Source organism: Eretmochelys imbricata, chromosome 8 (assembly GCF_965152235.1).
Source record: "Eretmochelys imbricata isolate rEreImb1 chromosome 8, rEreImb1.hap1, whole genome shotgun sequence".
NCBI classification, from domain to species: domain Eukaryota; kingdom Metazoa; phylum Chordata; order Testudines; family Cheloniidae; genus Eretmochelys; species Eretmochelys imbricata.
In genome coordinates, this window is record NC_135579.1 from 69,411,800 (window position 1) to 69,428,155 (window position 16,356).

General features: G+C 39.4%; 1 protein-coding gene across 4 annotated transcripts in view; it reads left to right on the forward strand.

Moving 5' to 3' along the window:
* Positions 1-16,356, forward strand: part of COL11A1 (collagen type XI alpha 1 chain) — a 228,180-nt gene that overhangs the window by 93,762 nt on the left and 118,062 nt on the right. For all 4 annotated transcript variants that reach the window (XM_077823830.1, XM_077823832.1, XM_077823829.1 and 1 more), the window contains 8 exons: positions 4,842-4,895; positions 5,024-5,068; positions 6,580-6,633; positions 6,730-6,774; positions 7,164-7,217; positions 7,696-7,740; positions 13,279-13,332; positions 16,057-16,101. In XM_077823830.1, coding sequence (XP_077679956.1) covers positions 4,842-4,895; positions 5,024-5,068; positions 6,580-6,633; positions 6,730-6,774; positions 7,164-7,217; positions 7,696-7,740; positions 13,279-13,332; positions 16,057-16,101 — 396 coding nt within the window. The remainder of the gene's footprint in view (positions 1-4,841; positions 4,896-5,023; positions 5,069-6,579; positions 6,634-6,729; positions 6,775-7,163; positions 7,218-7,695; positions 7,741-13,278; positions 13,333-16,056; positions 16,102-16,356) is intronic.

The window sequence follows — 16,356 nt, forward strand, 5'->3', positions numbered from 1 at the left end:
GAATATAATGTCAAGAAGTGGGCCATTTGCGCAGAGGCTGACAAAATAATAATAATAAAAACCTTTCAGCTGCCAATCAATAAAGACCTTGACTGCAACATAAGTATTAGTGTTTCTGTCTTTTAACGAAGTTTATAAGTCAACATTATTACCTGTGTTTGTGGCAATCTCTAATGGGACAGGTGATATCAACGATCTCTGGCAAGCTTTGTGGAGACAGGTTTATAGGAGGTCAGGGCAAGGCATATGCACTGGTAAAGATGCTCATCTGTCAGATGATTGTGGTGTTGGTTTTTTATAATGTTCATGGTAGAAAACCTAGATTCACAGAGGTACATTGATCCGAATATCGTTAAGAGATGGCTAGATTATGGCTATTCTGAAACTGGTCAGCATATTGAGTCAGAAATCACAAAGTCCCATTTCTCTGAATTTTTGTCTTCAAGATATCTGAGCTCTGGAGCTTAACAATTTCTAATTGAAAGGCACCTTCATCAATTGAATCAAGAACATTCTTGGCTTCAGAAGGGCAGAGTTCATCAGTAGGGACAAAAAACGGACCACGAACAAATAAAAGCAAATTCTTTGGAATTTTAAAATTCTCAAATCACATTTTAAAATTTTTGATGAATAGGAATTCTTGCATCAATTTCATTGATAGCAACTACACACAGTGTGGTGAAGTGCAACATCTTTCCTGTTAAGTTTGTCTGAAAGATTTCAAGGTTCCTCTGAAAGGCACACATTTTTCCAAACAGATCCCTGAGACTGCTTGCACACCCTTGGAGCTGCAAATTAGGGAATTCAAGTTACCGGTTTTATCACACAGAAAATCTACCTGTGACATAGAGGGGACTTCATTTATAAATTCCAGGAACTCATAAGCTATGTTGGTCTTGCAGTTTGAAAGAAAATCTATTATTTCTTTTGGAAGCGCACAATCCCTCTCTATCCTATTTAATCAGCGAACGTATTATGCTGCAACAGGTCACTGTATTTGGCTGAAACATCTTGTAAAAGAGTTTTAAAAAATGAAGTTGCAAGGTAGAAGCTGAATGTATCTTGTTAGCCAATCTCCTCACAATACCCATTGTTTTTTTTAAGTCCCCTGACAATTAACCGCACAAGACAGTCTGGTGAATGATGCGATGAAGTGTATTTAATGAAGGATTTATCGCTGCCAAATGTGAAGCAAAGCCCTTCTCTTTCTCTGTCATAGAGGGACCTCTGTCTGTAACAAGCAAGTTTACTTTCTACAGATCTAAACCAATTTTTTCAAAAAAGCCTTTAACTTTTCAAAAATTATCTCTCCTGTTGCATAGGTTTCTAATGGTAGTAAGCACAACAATTCTTCCTTGAACATTTAACCATCATAAAATCTAACGAACAGTGATAACTGGGCAGTGTCACTTAAATTGCTTGATTCGTCCACTGCAAGAGGCATGTTGGCATTTTTAAAATCAGAAACCAGTGCTAACAAATAAACCTCCTAAATTACCTCCAATCTTCGCACTGTTGTGGAATCAGACAGGAGAACTTGCTTCACACAGTTCACAGTGTCATCTTTTATTTCTGGCAAAAAGCTCCTTCAGCATTTCCAATGTGCTCTCCTTCACAAGCTCGGCATCCAGGACAGGCTTTTTCTTTTTTTAGCTATTACCAACGTTTTTGAAGAGAAGTAGCAGTTGCTTTTTCCTCTACAGTCGCTGATGGTGTGAGAATGACATTTGAAGTGTGCTACAAAGATGTCAGAGTTTTCAGTTGTTTCACGTCTTGCAAAACTGCCAGGAGGATAGGCCGTATTGAAGTTACCAAGCTTTGATTCAGTGTGATGCCTCATGTTGATGATCTCACAGATAGAGACAGTGGTTTGGAATATTAAACGCAAAGGTTTTGCGTTTATATGAGGTGGCGTAATAAATAGAAAATCTGCTGACCAGTTTGGGTTAAAACCTCAGTTTTTGCTATCAATTTGGCAACATTTACTCCCACCTGCATTCATTTTTGGCTCAATTTCCATCACTAATGGAAAAAAAAGGTTGGCGTCCGAGTTCAGTCGTAGCTGTTGCTATCTCAAGAACGTAAGATCCAGTAAGCAGGGCTTCCTTTGTGCCTGGACTTACTGGGGCTGAGCCCCAGCACCTCTAGGCTTGGCAGTTCATAGCTCTGGCACCTCTGGACTCCCCGGCCAGCAACCGCTGCTCTCCAGCTGTCCAGCTCTGAAGGCAGCACTGCCACCAGCAGCAATATGGAAGCCAGGGTGACATGATATGGTGTATTGCCATCCTTACTTCTGTGCTGCTGCTGGTGGCTCTGCCTTCGGAGCTGGGGGCCCAGCCAGCAGTCACCACTATCTGGCCACTCAGCCATTGCTTAATTTGTGCTGGGGCTTGCTGAGGCTCAGCCCTGGCATTTCTTTCATCACAAATTAAGCACCGCCAGTAAGTTACTAAGGAAGGCATAGGCAAATGATAGGCAGTGCATCACTGTTTGTGAATTTAATTATAAACATTGTTTCAAGGTGAGCTGGTGGGCCACACAGGAAGCCCCCGGGCCGCCTACTCAGTATCACTGATCTAATCACTGTGCATATCTCATGTATCCTCTGCAGACTGAGTAACCCTTCCAGAGTTGACTTAGGGCGGAGATCTATGTCTACTTTCTAATATGGCATAGCAGAGCTGGCAAACTTTGAGACATTTAATTGTATGGTGAAAGAAACCTTTTTTGTTCTTATTCAGAAATATGGATAGCGAATTCATATTTTTTAAACAAATAAAGAAAGCCTTTTCAAGTCTTCCATCCCATTGCTTGGGAATCACTATAATGCTTATATTAAAATGGGAGTCCTCTAAATATTTAGAAAGTATGACAAATCTGAAAGCAGTCCTATTCAAAGCCAAAGCAGATAGCTGCAGCCCTTCAGATTCATGTGTAGTGAGAGGACATAATGCAAGGAGCTGTTTGCATAAACATTCATAGAATCATAGAATATCAGGGTTGGAAGGGACCTCAGGAGGTCATCTAGTCCAACCCCCTGCTCAAAGCAGGACCAATCCCCAACTAAATCATCCCAGCCAGGGCTTTGTCAAGCCTGACCTTAAAAACTTCTAAGGAAGGAGATTCCACCACCTCCCTAGGTAACGCATTCTAGTGTTTCACCACCCTCCTAGTGAAAAAGTTTTTCCTAACATCCAACCTAAACCTCCCCCACTGCAACTTGAGACCATTACTCCTTGTTCTGTCATCAGCTACCACTGAGAACAGTCTAGATCCATCCTCTTTGGAACCCCCTTTCAGGTAGTTGAAAGCAGCTTCAAATTCCCCCTCATTCTTCTCTTCCGCAGACTAAACAATCCCAGTTCCCTCAGCCTCTCCCCATAAGTCATGTGTTCCAGTCCCCTAATCATGTTTGTTCCCTTCTGCTGGACTCTTTCCAGTTTATCCACATCCTTCTTGTAGTGTGGGGCCCAAAACTGGACACAGTACTCCAGATGAGGCCTCACCAATGTGAAACAGAGGGGAATGATCACGTCCCTCGATCTGCTGGGAATGCCCCTACATATACATCCCAAAATGCATTGGCCTTCTTGGCAACAAGGGTACACTGTTGACTCATATCCAGCTTCTCGTCCACTGTAACCCCTAGGTCCTTTTGTGCCAAACTGCTGCCTAGCCACTCGGTCCCTAGTCTGTAGCGGTGCATGGGATTCTTCCGTCCTAAGTGCAGGACTCTGCACTTGCCCTTGTTGAACCTCATCAGATTTCTTTTGGCCCAATCCTCTAATTTGTCTAGGACCCTCTGTATCCTATCCCTACCCTTCAGCGTATCTACCTCTCCTCCCAGTTTAGTGTCACCTCTGTATTCCCTGTAATAAAAAAACACAGAGTGGAAAAAGAGAAATAAATCCTTTTCTACTGTAGTTATATTTTATCTGCAAGAATACTGATGTTTTTTTTTAAAAAAAAACACCAACCTTTAGCATATTCTTTTTAGGAATAAATGTCACTTAACACATAGGAAGTTGCATTCTGTCTGCACCAGCAAATGTTTTTGAACAATGTTAAGGCATAGCAGCATGTAGAATGTAACTCAGCTTGAGGCAACAAAGGTGCAGTTAATAGAACCTCACTATCTCTCTTAATGACCCCACAATCACAATGAACAGTAGGGCAGTGGAATAAACACCTGCCATCCCTTATACAAGAGTAAATAAGCAATCACCTAAACCTCCCCAGCAGCACTCTGAAGGAGAAAAAGAATGGAGACACTCAAGAGTGATTCCATATAACTCTTATAGGATTCACAGCTGTGGTCAGCACCTTGGAGACACTGCTAAAGCTAGAAGAATCAGCATGAACACTTGATTTTTATTCAGTCCTATAAGGAGATCACTGATTAAAAATCCCCTCTCCAAAAAGAGCTCAATCATTTGTGTTTAAGCTATGCAGCACACTAGCCTTCTTTAAAAATGAGAAAAGAAAAATAAATCCTAAGTACATCAGTCCAAAATCTGCTGAGGCTCTGTGTACATAGGCCTGAGAAGCCCCAGTGTGGCCGTTCTTATGGCAGAACCCAGCCTTACATGCAGTAATGATGATATGATTACTGAACATTTCTGAAATGTTAATCCCTCCTCACATTAATCTGATAACAGATTTTGGATCCACCTCTAAACGAAAACTTCTGCCAAGTAACATGTAGATTTGTACCTGTTTGCTATTACAGTGAAGATGTTCTGATATACTATTATGCAGGGTATTTCATTTTCCCATCTCTTGTTGTTTGAAGCCAGAGTTGTAACCTGCATTATTTTAATATGGCTTTCTTAATTCTATAGGGAGATCGTGGCCCACAAGGACCTCCTGGTTCACCCGGTGAAGATGGAACAAGAGTATGTTACTAGTAACTTCAGCTCGCTAATACATACAACAACATCTAAAGAAAGTCCTCCCAGAAGAGGAATATTTTGGTGACGTATACTCTTCACGCTAAACCTTCTATTCCTTTTAATAATGACAGGGAGAAGATGGAGAGGTTGGACCCAGAGGTCTCCCAGGTGAAGCTGTAAGTAAAGCTTTTTTACTGTTCTATTTCTGGTATGCAAGCTGACTGTTTTGCAGAACAAAATCGCTCTAAGATTTTCATTCATTTCTACTAAGCTTTTCCCAGAGGGAAAAAAATGGCAGGTCTGTATGGAGAGTAAACAATGGGCTAAATTCTTCTGGGGTGTAACTCCACTAACATGACTGTAATTATTCATGGATGAATTCAGTCCACGGTACACAACTTCCAAATCACTGGACCTGATCCATATCTCATTCACTCTGGTGTAACTGCACTGATTTCAGTGGACATACTCCTGATTTACATGAGCACAGTGAGGTCACAGTCTGCCTATTGACACCTCTAGGGATATTTCACAACAGTCTGTTTTTAGTGAATATTTGGCTGCAAAATTTCACCCAAATTCCCCCCCTTGCCCACACTGCTTCTCTTTATTGTATATTTCACAATTGTTACATGTCCAAGAATTCCACTGATATCAGTAGGAATTCCACTGGTGCTGTGACTGCAGAACAGAGATCTGCCGTGCAGGCAAGAGATCCGGGGCCTGGCTCAGAAAGGATAATTTTATCCTAAATATCTGACATATGGCCCTTCCAGATACAAAGTGGGTGTAAAATGCTACTGAGTCAGAATGATAGTAATTTGCATCCTCTTCACACATAATGAAACAGAGAGGAGAACGAGGCCTGCCTACTTCAGCCACAGTGTCTGATGACACAAATAATGAAAAACAAAATGCAGTTACTCTGTAGAAAGTTAAAAATACTACTAGGGAACAAATTTTGCTCCCCCTCCTCAGAAGAATGGTCCCATTGATTTCAGTGGAATTGCTTGTGGGAGCAGGTCTGCCCTTCTGCTTGTGGAAGAGTTTCCATTTGTTTATTATACAGAGAAAGACTACAAATGAGTAATTTTCAGCTATCTAGCAGAGATTTTACTACCAAGAAAGGTAGCACTTTCCACAGCAATACAGAACATGACAGAAATAATTAACACCACCTTGTTTTCATTAAATACATAAATAGTCAGCACCTAGATCAAGTGACTGTGGAAGGTGCTGCACCAGTGTTTAGGGCAGTGGCAGAGACAAAATCTCCCCCTCCGACCTTTCTCTGGTATGAAAGACAGAGCTACTCGACAGCAGGCTCCTTCAGTCCATATTGACAGGTTTCAGAGTAGCAGCCGTGTTAGTCTGTATTCACAAAAAGAAAAGCAGAACTAGTGGCACCTTAGAGACTAACCAATTTATTTGAGCATAAGCTTTCGTGAGCTACAGCTCACTTCATCGGATGCATTCGATTGGTTAGTCTCCAAGGTCCCACTAGTACTCCTTTTCTTTTTGTCAATCCATATTGTGCTCCCAATACAGGGCAGAGGTTAGGAGGGTCCCATGTAGCAGTGAATCCTTTTGTCAGGCTACACTGCCTCCCTTCCCCCTACTCCTGTAGTCTATCTGCTTGTAAGGAGGAATTGCACCCACATTTTTATGAATTGTGTCTTCTTTTCAGGGTCAAAGAGGACTACTGGGCCCCAGGGGCACACCCGGTCCCCCAGGACAACCTGTACGTATAGCATAAAGAGTAAGGTATTTTAAACGCGCAATTTCCAGTAAAAAATAATTCCGACCAGTGTTGCCTCTATTTTTGTTCTTGTTTCAGGGTGTTGCAGGTGTTGATGGCCCCCCAGGTCCAAAAGGAAACTTGGTAGGTACATAATTAGGGAAATAAACAGAGGTTTGGGATTGTCAAAATCCTTCCCCTTCCCTACCCCGTCACTGTTTAATCTAAAATTCAGATTCCTCTTGTTGTTGTATCGAAAAGAACAGCCTTGTGTATCATCTACTCAAACCTAAATTCTGCCCTCATTTAACCTCCTGTAGCCCCCAGACTCCAGCTCTCAGGGTGGAATTAGCCCCACATTAATAAAATGTTGATGATATAAATGAACTTGAAAATCAGACTAGAGAGACGGTTAGTTGGTAAATTTAAAAGATGGAAAACACAGAGATGTGCCTGTATTACTTTAGGCCTGACAATGAAGATCTGTAACACAGAAGCCCAAACCTAATGCCTCTGTATTTTTTGCATGGTAGGGTCCTCAAGGGGAACCAGGACCTCCTGGTCAACAAGGAATCCCAGGTCCACAAGTAAGTGTTCAGTAACCCACAGGTTATACCACATTCCTTTAAACAAATGTTTAATGAATACAGATTAGCATAGGGTTAGCTTTTCATATGCAGGACTGATAAAGCATGAAGGATTTTATAAATAATGCTGAAAATGTGCATAGTGCAGTGGGAGCAGAATTTTAAAGCAAGCTTGCAGAGGGCTTTTTCATTTGCAAGAAAAATGACTCATTCAGTGTTCCTGGAATGCCAGCAGGAAGGGCCACACCTGTAGGAGGGTTCTGAATAGGATCCTGTTACAGACTTGATGCCAGAAGAGTAGCCTGTGCAAAAAGCTCACACAAAGCTTCTTATCTAACTGGTTTAATCCCCCCCCACCCCCCACCCCCACACTTATATTTGCTGCTATGTTTAAACAGATTAATGAGGGCTCTTTAATAGGGAAAATGTATGTATATTGTTATCCCTGATTTCTCACACACTGGCTTCTTTCTAATAGGGGCTTCCTGGTCCACAAGGTCCCATTGGAGCTCCTGGTGAAAAAGTAAGTTATAATGTTATTCTGGTATTTCATAATCAGTGTATCCGTGTAACAGCCTCTGGTGAAGTAGTTAAGAGCTTTGCTTTATGTTTAGATATTAGACACCTACGATCTCAAACATAGCAGAATGCCCTAAAAGCACCAAGTAAAAACCAAGTAAAGTAATGAATAATGTGGGCCTAACTCTCTTCGCATTTACACCATTTTTTTTCACCAGTGTAACTTCCTGAATTTATTCTTGATTCATGCTGAAGGTACTAGGATCAGAATTTGGCCCATAGCACTAAACTGTTCATGATTAAATTCAAATAGACTCAGACTGCTGGGCTATAAAAAAATAAGACAGTTTTTCAATTTAAATGTATTTTCTATAAAATTAAATTCTCTTTCATCTCCTATACTTTTAAAATATCTACCTCTTTCTTTAAACTGCGGGCCTGATTCTGCTCTCATTTACACTGATGGTATATTGGCATAACTCTGGAGTTCCACTGGAGTAATTTTGGTATAATTTAGATCAGAATAAGGCCCTATTTGTTTATCCTTGTGTTTCCTGAGCAGTAACATTCTGCTACAAGTTCTAATTATGTCCATTTCAAATTTCACACTCCTAGTAATTTTCTCCTTTCCTCTTTTAGATCCCTGATTGATTCCACTCTGGTTTCCCTCTCATTCGTGGTTTAATATCTTCCTAGTGTTCTAGTATTTCACTTAGTGGAAAGGATTGAAGGGGATTTCAGGAAACAATACACAGACTTCCTACCTGCCTGTCTTCCCCAGAATGTTATTCTTGGAAGATGGCTGTGTCCACAACATATTCATTCCACAATCCATCACGAACGCATAGCACACCTTTCAGCAGTCAGAGGTTCGGGGCCACACAGCATGGTCTCTGCCACTTTATCTTGATATGTTTCTTTCAGATAATGTGACCATTTTTCTGTTTCTGAAGTGCCAAGTACAGGTCAGCTATGTGAAGTAAAAAAGCTTTTTTCCCCTCCGCTGAGTTGTATATATTTATTGTAGAAACAATCATGCCATCTACATTTGAGCAAAACTCCCACTGTAGTCGATGGGAGTTTTGCATGAGAAAGAATCGCAAAAACTGGCCTTGCATGCTCCTCTGTTCTTGCATGGAATCGCTCGGATTTTAAGTCTTTTATCCCATAGTCGTTCATATTTTGTCCCTGATATCTATATCAGATAGCTTAGAGGTGTAAACTAATTGTATTTTGTATATGCAACACCTACAATTAAATATATTGTTTATGGGTTTTTCACAACAGTGATTCACTTAGGGGATGGTTCACTAGCCATTATAATAGAGGTTACAAGGATAAATAGGCTGAAAAGGTGTGAAGTAGTTTGTTTGTTTCCTACCTATCCATATACGTACCTTATTTTTTGAGTTTTCTTGGCTTGGTAGTCTTTTCTGTTTTTGAGTTTAATATTAACGCAAATGAGCTGGCAAACCAGCTTGTTAGCTTTGTTACATTGTAACTTACTGCTAGGTAGAAATGTTATATTTGTTCATGGGTTAAAAAAGGGAAGGTAGATATCCCAAAGTTAATGAAATTTCTTAAATAAATGTACTGTAGCAGTGACAGATGTCACATTTCATATTAAAAAATCCAACCTTCGATCTTCATCGTTATTTCCACTAGTTTCTCCCTACAAAATAGAAACCATCTTGCACCCGCCCAGCATTATATACATTTCTATGGGCTACATACCCTCCCAAAACGTCAGAGAGACAAGAGTTGAGTTGATATGGAATGTGTTACATTTCAGCTGTAGTCAACCAATTTTTTTAAAAATCACACCTTAAAGACATAACCTTGCATTTGGAATAGAGTGGAGTCAGACCACCACAAAGGCAGAAATTCTACTGGAGCTCCCCAGAATGCAAGATAACTTTGTTCACTGCTACACCTCTTCAAGGAGTACAGCATACTCCAGCCAGTGTCCTAGGCCCATTCAATGTGCTGGTGAGGAGTGGAAAGAACAGGGCCATGCCCTGCCTCATTCCCACTCCTTTGGGGTCTCTTTTACCCATGTGGAAGCACAGAGATTGTAATGCCAAGCACAAGAATTACAACTATAAGTGGCCTTGTGTGGGGCCTGTACAGGAAGATGACTTCAGTAAATTAAACACTTACATGCATAAGGCTTTATATGCTGGATAGACTTCAGAGTATATTGGCTTGTGCAGTATAAACTTCATGAGCTGAAGGGAGCACGCTCTCCTCTCTCAGGTGGCCATAGGCATCCCTATGCAAAAATAAGTTTGACATCCTGAGACTACACACTCTCTGTTGCTCCAGTCCGTGTAGTGCTTACACACTCAACATGGACCGAGAGTCATCTGAGAAACACCATATCTGTAAGTTCCATAATTGTCCCTGAGTATCTCAGAATAATAGCCCCAATTGGGCCTACTGGGAGGGATTTCAGACCAAGGACTCTGGACTTGGTTGTGCCAGAAGAGAGGAATGGCACTTGGAGAGAAGGAAGAATGCAGGCCACTCAGGAAATTAACTTTTATATGAAATGTCTGCAGGAGTCTACTCTCCTAGAAACTTTTCTGTGTACAAATTGCCTTGCACAAGTGAATTGTATACGAAGAGGTTCTGGCAAGTAAAATATTAAAAGGAAGTTTTTCCACCCAAACCTGCCCCCATAGAATGATTCCCCTTTCCAGAGTCATCTCTAAAGTTTTCCATGTGAAACTCACCAACATCTAAAGTTTTCTCCTCCTAAAACATTCTGGCATCTAAAATTTTCCCTGCTTACGTTACATGTTGGCATCTCTGATATTGGAGGACCAAGCAGTGACATTTGAAATATTGATAGAAACCTTTCCCTCTGACACTGAAAGCTTTCCCGGTCCAAACCCAGTCAGCATTATTTGTCTATGCTCAAACCCAGTCACATCAAAATTTTCCCCCATCTAAACCTGCTAATATAGGTTTCCCTCACAAAAGTTTCATAACAAAATTTTAGGTGCTCTCTCTTTTAGGATCAGGCTCACACTAATAGATCCAGATTTTCTTTAAAAGTTTGCGTTGATTTGAGGCAATATATTCAGCACAGCCAATCCATCAAGATTACTCATTCTCGAGGGCCCAGTCCTGAAAAGGAACTCATGGGTAACTCTGCTCACATGGGCAGTCCAAGTGGTTAGCTGCGAGAAAAGTTTCTCAGAGGTATAAGTGTATGAGGGATGTAAAAAATAGCAGCAATCATATTGCTGCCAGCATACCAGAATATACCCAGATGACTAATTAGAAACCTAGCAATCTTAGGTCAGTGTCTTGCACTAATACAGGAATGCCTGTTTGATCTCTTGCTTCCTCTTTGGTAAACCTATGTACTGAGAGTGGGCACACCCACAGACTGGGCATGGACAGGACAAAGACCATAAGGACACTGATGATTTTGTAGGAGTTGCAGTTGATGAATGCTGTGATGCCAAGATGGTACTAAATAAGAAAAAATGTCCAATAAAAAGGATGCATTTGTCATTATCCAGCTAATGTAAATTGCCCTGGGTGATGATGACTTGGATGTTACTAATTTTAATTTGGTCTGTTGATGTTCATTACAGGTTGACTCACATAGGTTTTGATAATGCATTTGTGATTAAAGTATCATTTTGTTTTGTTTGGGCTACATATTCTTGAAACCCTTGGGAACGAATGTTGCCAATTTGCTTTGCTGCTCTTACGTGGTGTAGACATAGACATGGTGGTTGGAGACTAGGACCCAACCTGGGTTTTTTTTTTTGGTATAATAAAATTTCTAGTTATATAACATGGATTTTTGGTTGACGGACAGACATCAAACACATCTCTTGTGACTCTTTGAAGATCATCAGCTAACCTTTCATTTCCAAAAAGTCACATTCTGTCCTGCCATGCACACAGCTTACCCTCTAAATGTAGCTTTGTTTTTGTGTTTGAAACAGTTCAAGCCAATGAACAGCCAGTTCTCACCCCTGGGTTCTGTGACTCACCTACATCATTCAAATTGTTCTTGCTTTGCAACTTTAGATGCTACGGCCTCTGGCCTCCTCTTGATTATGGGTGATATCCTGGCCCCTTTAAGTCAAAGGGAGTGTGCTATTGACTTCAGCGGGGCCAGGATTTCACCCTTTGTCATTTTCTGTTCTTTGGATATTACTTTGTATAGTGAACAATACATCATATTTCTCCACTTTTTTCTTTCATGTCTTTGTGTATACATTTTAGGGGTGATTGATATGTGCAACAGTTACATTCTCTCCATCATAACTGGGATGGTCCATTTCTAAATGTAACTTTTGCCTTGTTTTTCCTCCTTGTGCCCTTAATTTCTCATCTGCCCAATGATACTTTGTGAAAAACAGTGCATTTTTCAAATGGCCTCTACTCAATCATCTTCTCTCTTACAACCCAAATAAACATATTTTTACATCTTTCTAATTTGCATATTCATTGTATTTGGAGACATTGTCAAAAAGAAAAGTTGGTAAAAATGACGGTGAATCTGAAAACTGATGCTGAATGTACTTTGATGCTGACGTTTTTCACACAATTCTGTAAAAGAACATTATTTTCTGGATGTTATTTTTTCTCATTTCATCACCTCAGTTTAACTGGGAAACAACATGTTATTCCTTCTCCCTCATCTGTCCTTTCTATTTAATTTCCTTCCCAGGTGCCTGTGCTTTTGTTTAGTTTTTCTCATTCATGCTATAGCAGCTGCTTACTACTCTCTGATCTAACTTCAGACAGCACTGTTTTGATGATTAACATGGTTATAGGAATCTCACACTTTCTGAGGTAAAAGGCAAGTTAGTTTAACATTACAAATGGATATTTCTGAGGTACTGGTGGTAGTCAGGTGGAGCAAGTATTTCAGTATCCAACTATATCTAGTTGAAATATTTAAAGCCAGAAGAGAATCCAAAAGGAAATACTTTTTTCACACAATGCATAATTAGTTTGTGGAACTCATTGCCACAGTATGTTGCTGAGCCCAACAACTTGGAAAGATTCAAAGAAGGATTGGCTGTTTATGTGGATAACAAAAATATTCAGTCATAATATTGATAACACAAATTTTGAAAGGGAGATAAAACCTCATGCTTCAGGCCTTAAGTCTCTAACTATCAGGAATAGATTATCTGGTATCTGTCCTCTGAGGGATTTCTTGCTCCTTCCTTCTTCAGGGACAGGATACTGGACTAGATGGACCATGGGTCTGATGCCATATGGCAATTTCTCTGCTCCTTTCTCATTTGCACTAGTGAGCACTGAGAGTAACTTTTTTGAAGTCATTGGAATTGTTATGGATTTACACTGGTGTAACTGAGATCAGAATCTAAGTCTCTGGATCTAGCTTTTGGAACACTCTCAACTTTTATTTTTTCCCATCACTTTGTATGCTTTAACATATTTCTTTTTGTTCATAGTTAATTTATTTGTTGTAACCTATTTTAGCTTGAGCAACCTATTTGTTAATATTATTCCTAAAATGTATCCTTTTTGTTGTGTTTAGGGACCACAGGGCAAACCTGGCCTTCCCGGACTTGCTGGTTCTGATGGGCCTTCTGTAAGTAATATAGTATTTTGTCCTCTGAATGTCTACATTCTGTTCAAAATCAGTATGCAGTTTTGGGTCACTGCATGCAATGTACTGCGTTACAAGAAGAAAAGAAGCAGTGCTCTTAGTTGGGAACAAACTTGTAAAACCTGTGTATACCTCTGTATTATTTGAACTTGAGGCATTATTAAAGTTAGGGGGCTGCTAACATTTGCTGAAGCCCTTTTAAAAATGTGGACCTTGATAATCAATTATGCTTGTAACATGTGCCAATAGCCGGGGAGACATACAGTGGATCAAATCCACTGTCTCATTTATGTCAATGTGGCAGTGTAAATGGGGGATAAAGTATGTACCTATGGCCACCAGGAAATGCTCTTGATTAAGGGATTTTCTCAGCTGGCATAAAGCTGGTTACACCTTACTTCCTCACAGCTCCTGATCAGGGCATATCAAGGGAGTGGCCCCCACTCTTTCAGGTTCTTCATGGGGGCAGGATTACCAGAATAAGAATCTTCTGAACATTAGGAAACTCATCTTCATGTAAGCGCTTACCCCCATGAGTTACTGAACTGACATGAGCAGCTCTACTAAACTCAGTGAACACCCAACAAAGATTCTTACTTGAATAAAATTACTTACATTACTGTTCAAAATCACGCCCTAAACCTAGTAACTATGAAACCAGTACGCCTAATGACAGATGAGAGAGAGAAAAAGAGAGCTTTCTTGTATCAAAATGTTTATGTTTTTACCTCCAGTAAGGGCCACTTAATTGTAGGCAGCACAATTCCTTATACTGTCCCCCTCAGTACTTTCCCCACTATGCCATTTTCTCATATAATAATCTTTCCCCCTTTCTTAGGTCAAATTCCAAGCAAAACTCTCAATGACCTCAACAGGAATTTTGCAAGGTTAAGAACTATAGACGTTGTCCCAGGGGCATTAAACTGGAAAAAATGAACGTATTATGGATACAGAACTGCATCCATGATCGTCAATCTCCCTTTTGCCTGCTATTGCAGCACATCCATACAGACTGTTGGCAATGCATATTATGGCATTGTTGGAGATTCCAGTTAGACTTGAATCTTTGTCCACTTGTGCAAGGTCTTCTGGCTTCTGAAAACTCTCAGCCCTTACAAACATCACTGGTATTTGAAAACCTGCATTTTGTTACACATAAAAATCAGAAATAAAGACAAATGCAGTGAAGAACGAATAAGCACACGTAGTGTTTGCATGTGTCTGTGTGTGCCCGTGCTTGTGCATGAACCACTGCCTGCACCCCACCATCTGCCTAGACAGTCATCTCCCTACCTTGTGCATGGGTTTGTTTGGTTGAAAGGTAGGGCAGGCAGGTTAAGTCGCTGAAACTCTTGGTAAGCATCACCCCTGACAGAGGTAGCATTATAGAATCACAGACTTTCCATGCAGGGTAAGTAGTTATAACTTTGCGCACAATAAGATCATCTGCTTGAATATTAGTTCAGATTTTCAAACCAAGATGCATTTGTTTGAGTAAAACTGAAAAAAAAATGTTAATGCTGTTTGAGATGAGCAAGACAATAAGTTGTTTCTACCTATCTGATATTCATCCTTCTAATCAATATTGTAGAATGCATATATATATATATATATATATATATATATATATATATATATATATACCTTTCATTAATAGCATATTTTAAATAGATAAAAGTAAGTGATATATATATATATATATATATATATATAATTAATAGCATATTTTAAATTCATATTATCAGCTAGAAAACTAAACATAAAAATCAGAAGTTTATCAGTTAAGGATTGGCAGGTATTTAAAAATCTGATATCAATTAACATACTGAAAACACTTTTTGAAAGTTAATACCACCAAGAAGCTAATATTTAAGAAGTGGCTACACGTACAGCAAAACTAAAGATTTACTATACCCTTCAAATAAGAGTGGATCTACACAAAGTAGAAAAAGTGTTACTTGTTGATTTCCTCAAACTGTAATCTGCCATTAACATTTTAAATTTCACTTTAGTGTAATTTTTGATGACAGATCAAAAATAATCACTGTTGTCTCCCACTGGGAATGCAGTGAGGAATTATCCTTTCGAGTGATCTCCCTTTCTCTCTCTCACACACCCACAAAAGCTTAATTCTTGGGCTACATTTCTAGTGGGAGCTTTATATAACTATAATGATATAGAATTTAAACAGTAGCAGCCTGCACACCTCAAAAAGTTTTATTTTAAAAGTAAGCAATGATTTAAAGGAAAAGCATTTAATTAATGCTATAAATGAGACTAGATCAATCTCTTTATAGGCCTCTCAGACAACTCCTGTAACCTTTTTATATGGTTTAGGGATTTCTGCATGAAGTTGTATCATATAGGCTCTTTCAAAACACTAAAGTAATCAAATCAGAGTGTGTCTTAGATTAAAAGACTCCTGCAGTTGAAATATTAACTGGATGTGATCAAAATATTGCTTAATACATTCCCATTAATACAACTACTGTCCAGATTTCTCTTTGTTATGTAAACTAGTTATATATTAAAACAGTAAATCTATCCTCAAAATCAAAAGGTGTATTTTTCATGCTCTAATCCAGAAACAGGGCTGGATTTGGGGTCATCATGATGTTCAATTATTTAAAACCAATTTATTTGTATAATGAATTGTTTTTCATGAAGAGCATATTTTCCAAAAAATATTTATCTTTCTGTAATCAGGGTCATCCTGGCAAAGAGGGTCAGTCTGGAGAGAAAGGTGCTTTGGTAAGTTTCAAAACTTCCATAAACATGTGCCTATTCAATTTGTATTTATTTGTTTATTTAGTAAATTTGTCAACCATGTAATCTGTTGCTCTTACAGCTATTGGGATCATAAGTGATAGAAAATGCATCACCCATTCACAGCATGTGTGTACTGACAACCATATTTATTGAGTGCCAATCTGTGAACTCCACAAGCAGTTTTACTTTAACAAGGCACTCTATTTATATTTATTCATGTCTACTCAGGATTTAATA